At 58.0% G+C, this 5,275-nt stretch overlaps 1 protein-coding gene across 1 annotated transcript in view; it reads left to right on the forward strand.

Moving 5' to 3' along the window:
- Positions 1–1,183: 1,183 nt before the first annotated feature.
- The window catches only part of CTSB (cathepsin B), a 5,790-nt gene continuing 1,698 nt past the window's right edge, over positions 1,184–5,275 (forward strand). The window contains exons 1-5 of the mRNA XM_008072452.1: positions 1,184–1,423; positions 2,198–2,283; positions 2,475–2,618; positions 3,428–3,544; positions 5,078–5,206. Coding sequence (XP_008070643.1) covers positions 1,389–1,423; positions 2,198–2,283; positions 2,475–2,618; positions 3,428–3,544; positions 5,078–5,206 — 511 coding nt within the window. The 5' untranslated portion in view covers positions 1,184–1,388. The remainder of the gene's footprint in view (positions 1,424–2,197; positions 2,284–2,474; positions 2,619–3,427; positions 3,545–5,077; positions 5,207–5,275) is intronic.

The following is a 5,275-nucleotide window of genomic DNA, read 5'->3' on the forward strand; positions in this document are numbered from 1 at the left end:
TCGTGAGTTGCTGAGAGTTCTGGGCAGCGTGACGCATGTGCAGGGCGTCCCGCCGCTTGGTAGTCGCCCGTGTGTGGTGGAGGACCTGCCTCCTTTCCTGGACACGCTGTCCTGTCAGTAAATAGCCGTCACCCTGACCACTGCTCTGCTCCATGAAAGTGCCCGCCTAGCCGGGCTCGGTGGCTCAGCCTGTAATCCCGCGCCTTTGGGAGGCTGAGGTGAGTGGATTGCCTGAGCCCGCGGGTTCGAGACCCGCCTGATTCATCTGTACAATAAATCAAAAAATCAGCCGGGCGCAGTAGTGCATGCCTGTAATTCCGGCTACTCGGAAGACTGAGGCGGAAGGATCGCCAGAGCCCAGCAGGCAAGGTTGCGGTGGCCAGGAGCGGCCACTGCACTCCAGACTGGGCGACCGAGTGAGACTCCAACTCAAAAAAAAAAAAAAGTGCCCGTCTGTGTCCATGAGCCGTCTTCGTTTTGTTTTTCAATGTGGCAGAGTACAGCAGAACACCTAACCACCTTAGCCGTTGAGAAGCGTAAAGTGCCACGACGCTGAGTGATTTCTTAGTGTGCAACATCGCCCCATCCATCTGTAGAACTCTCAGCATCTCGCAGAACTGAAACTCCATCCCCACGGATGCGATCTCCCTGGGCCCTTCCCCCAGGCCCTGGCAACCCCCATCTTGCTTTCTGTCTATGAACTTGACTCTCCTAGGGACCCCGTGGCAGTGGACTCCCACAGCATTTCTCTTCTGAGTAAGATGTGTTATGTGTAAAACCAAACAAACTGGCCGGGCATGGTGGCTCAAGCCTATGACCCCAGCACTTTGGGAGGCCGAGGCGAGTGGATTGCCTGAGCCCATGGGTTCGAGACCCTCCCGGGCAACTTGGCCAGACCTCATCTCTACAAAAAAATCAAAACTTAGTCGGGCATGGTAGTACACGCCTGTAGTTTTGGCTACTTGGAAGGCTGAGGTGGAAGGATCACTGGAGCCCAGCAGGTCGAGGCTGTGGTGGCCAGGAGCATGCTACTGCCCTCCAGCCTGGGTGACAGAGTGAGACTCCAACTCAAAAAAAAAACAAACAACAACAAAAAAAACCCCAAACAAACTAGAACTACATATTTCAAAAATGAGCAGAGTTCCCGGGTAGCAAGTTTCAGGGTGGGGGCTTTCTAAGTCCAGAGCCTCACCTGATGTTGAGAGAGACCTGCCTCCCAGAAGGTCTGAGGTGTCCCCTGTGGCTCTCCAAGGGGGCGGCTGGGGTGCAGCGGCCTCCTCACCTGGGTGGGCTCGTTCCTACAGGCCTTCGGGGCTGTGGAAGCCATCTCTGACAGAATCTGCATCCACACCAACGGGCACGTCAACGTGGAGGTGTCTGCAGAGGACATGCTCACCTGCTGCGGTGGCCTGTGCGGGGACGGGTGAGTCGGGCCTCGCCCCTTGCAGGTGTGGTGCCGGGAGGCCCTGGGCCGCCGCCTCCTCGGGAGGGCGACTCAGAGGGGTGCCTGGGCCTCTTTGGAGTCAGAAGGTGTTTCAGGGAGACCCGGGGAGGCTGGAAGCGGGACCTGGCATGGCTGCTGCCAGGGAGGTGCCCAAACTCAGAAAAGTGGTTCAACTTTTGACGCCCAGTGTGGTTTTTGTCATTGCTGGTTCCCTGCTCCCACTCAGGGAACTGTAATCGGCTCGGGGCCTGTTTCCCTGCCTGTAACGAGGGATTCAGGGGCCTCAGGTTGAGGGCACAGAGTGAAATCCCTGCCTCGGGTGCCAGCCAGCACTGGAGCCTGGCCTCTGTTCTGCGTTCCTGGGAGCTTTGAAAAAAGTGCCCCTGGGCCTCCCCCGAACCAGCTAGATCAGAATCACTGGCGTGGGTGGGTTTTTGTAAGCACTTGGGAAGTTCTGATGTGCTGCTCAGCTGTGGATCCCTGTTCTGGAAAGAAGGGCACATGGGGCCTCGATGGGTGTAGACACAAACGTGAGAGCCGTGTCTTCTCGGGTGGGTGTGGGCAACTCCCTGTGTGTATCGGGGGACGACGCGTGGGGGGTTTTGGGATCTGGGGGGCCGTTGTGCCCGCCGCCGAAGGCAGCGGCGGATCCAGGGGCAGCCTTGGCCGTTTGGGGACCGGGCCCCAGTCGAGAGAGCAGCTAGATTTCATGGTGTCCCTCGCACTGGATTTCATGATGGGCTTGCTTTCTAGCTGTAATGGCGGCTATCCTGCCGAGGCCTGGAGCTTCTGGACGAGAAAAGGCCTGGTTTCTGGTGGCCTCTACGACTCCCACGTGGGTGAGTGTGTGCCCTCAGCCCCGTCTGGCCAGAGGAACTTTGTAAGCCACGAGTCAAAACGCTTTCTTTTCCTTTATGAGGCGGGGTCTGAGGGCAGAGGCCCAGCTGAAAGACGGGCACAGGCACGCCAGGCCTTGGGCAGCGTCTGCCCACACCCGGGCTGACCCCCCCTCTCTCCCGGGTCCCACCAGGCTGCAGACCATACTCCATCCCTCCCTGTGAGCACCATGTCAACGGCTCACGGCCCCCGTGCACGGGGGAGGGAGACACCCCCAAGTGCAGCAAGACCTGCGAGCCCGGCTACAGCCCGACCTACAAGGAGGACAAGCACTACGGTGAGGCGGTGAGGCCAGGGCTGCTCGCATCCTTCCTCGTGCCCCAGGGAGGAGGCGGCCAGGGCTATGGAGGCTTGGGGTCCAAAAGCCCCTGGATGCAGGGAGCAAGGGGCATGCCTGCCCGTCTTGCCAGAGGGGACAGCACACCTCCCTTTCTGCTGGTTCCACCCTGAATTCGCCCTCAAGCCTCCCAAGTGTAAGGGACCCCAAACCCTTCCTTTTACGAGGAAGTGACAAGTCCTGGGATCTGGGGTGCCCCTGGCCTCTTCCTGGGCACCGTTCCCTTCCTGTTTTATCTTATTTTGATTCTTGTGCATTTATTATTCTAATCTCGTTGGGGTCTTGCTCTGTTGCTCAGGCTGGAGCGCAGAGTATCATGGCTCATTGCAGCCTTGAGCTCCTCGGCTCCAGTGAGCTTCTCACATCAGCCTCCTGAGTAGTTGAGACTCCAGGTGTGCACCTCCACGCCAGACTCATCTCAACAAGTTTTTGGAGAGTCTGGGTCTCACTGTGTTGCTCAGGCTGGTTTCTGACTCCTGGCCTCAAGTGATCCTCCTGCCTCAGCCTCCCAAAGCACTGGGATTACAGGTGTGAGCCGCCACACCCAGTCCCTTCCTTTCCTTTCTTGCTTCTGCGTAGCTTCCAGACCCAGCTTAGTCTGCACTTCCTCAGGAAGCCTTCCTCGAGCCCCCTGGGGGGTCCAGCTGCATAGTCGTCCCTGGGGGTCCACCGTGAGTGAGTGACTGGCTGATGGTGGCACTGCCGGAGGCCCACTCACCGTCTGCCCCCCACCTCCATTCATTTTTTAGGATACAATTCCTACAGCGTCTCCAATATGGAGAAGGAGATCATGGCTGAGATCTACAAAAACGGCCCCGTGGAAGGAGCCTTCTCTGTGTATTCAGACTTCCTGCTGTACAAGTCAGGTGGGTGCGGACGGTGGGTCCCAGGGGCCCTGGGACTCGATCGGGACAGGAGGGCTGAGGCCGGGGAGGACGGCCAGCTCCTGATGGGTTGCACCTCTCCGCCCCCTGTCCGGCTTCCCATCTGCATCTGGGCACGTGGACGCTCAGATGTTTTTTGTTTTTGTTTTTCAGAGGTGTCTGTTGCTCAGCAGATGTTCTTGTTTGGCTTGGCTAGTTCCTTCTCATCCCTTAGAGCCAGCTCACATATCTTCTCTGGAGCCTTCTCCTTCCCAGCTGCTGTCACTCCGGCCTTTGCCTCCACGGCTCTCCAGAGCCTCACTCGCTGTTCACATTATAACATGTTACAAGTCTTCTGTGTCTGGAAGAAGGGTCATATTTTACCCATCCTTGACCTTGCAAAGGCCTAGACCAGGTCTAACATCCCGTGGGAAAACAGGAACACCTTTGTGCTGGGTGACGCTGGGGGGACTGAAGGGAACTGGGCAGCCCTGTCCCCAAGTGCCGTCTCGGAAATCCCTTGTTCCAGACGGACTGTCTCTGCTGATCGCTTCTGTCTCATTCGCACCCTGCTAGGCTGGAAACACCAAAGCTCTCAACCCGTAGATAGAGAACAGATCAGGAAAAGGAAGGCGATTCTGGCAAGAAAACAAATATGGCAACGCTTAGTGCAATCCCCACCCATATCATTAAAGATGCATTTCCGTGGCGCCTCCACGGCCGGCCCTCAAGCCTCTCCGGAGCGTGAGCTCCCCCTCAGCCCACGCCGGCCACCGCCAGGCTTCCTCATCCCCCTCACCTCTCCCCAGCGTACCTAGAACTATTATTTTAGAACTCTAAGCCACGTAGCCCTTCTGACACACCACTTCTGACGTGGAATCCCAGTATGCGTGACAGATAAATTGGTCCTTTGGCATTAAATTTGTTTCATAAATTAGAATTTATGAGAACTTTTATTTAATTATTTTTTTGAGTTGGAGTCTCGCTCCATCGCCCGGGCTGGAATGCAGTGGCTCACTCCCGGCCACCGCAGCCTCGGCCTGCTGGGCTCTGGCGATCCTTCCGCCTCAGCCTGCCAAGTAGCTGGAACTACAGGCGCGCGCTACGTGCCTGGCTCATTTTTTATTTTTTGTAGAGATGAGGTCTCACCAAGTTGCCCAGGCGGGTCTCGAACCCACTGGCTCAGGCAATCCACTCACCTCAGCCTCCCGAAGGCGCGGGATGACAGGCTGAGCCACTGAGCCCGGCTTAGTTGCCCAGGTTGGTTTCGAACGCGTGGGCTCAGGCAGTCCTCTCACCTCAGCTTCCCAAAGTGCTGGGATTAAAGGCGTGAGCCACCGCAACCCGGCTAGAGAATTTTCATCTTTAAAGCCAACCAGCAAGCACGTTCTGTGGGCTTCCCATTTTAACACTCCCCAGTGTGGTGGGAACCCCTGAGCCCTTGATGGAACACCATCCCTGCTGCCCGGAGGGAAGCCCTGCGGTGGGCATGGGCCAGGGGCCTGGTCTCGGTCCGACCTGCTTTCTCTTCCTCAGGAGTGTACCAGCACGTCACGGGGGACATGATGGGCGGCCACGCCATCCGCATCCTAGGCTGGGGGGTGGAGGACGGCACCCCCTACTGGCTGGTGGCCAATTCCTGGAACACCGACTGGGGTGACAACGGTGAGTGGCACCCAGGACGGGGACCTGCGAGCCCGGCCGTGGCCGCCTCAGCCCCCTGCGCCGCCCCCG

The sequence above is a fragment of the Carlito syrichta genome, unplaced genomic scaffold, assembly GCF_000164805.1.
Source record: "Carlito syrichta isolate Samal-C Ts95f unplaced genomic scaffold, Tarsius_syrichta-2.0.1 Scaffold315185, whole genome shotgun sequence".
Lineage (NCBI taxonomy): Eukaryota > Metazoa > Chordata > Mammalia > Primates > Tarsiidae > Carlito > Carlito syrichta.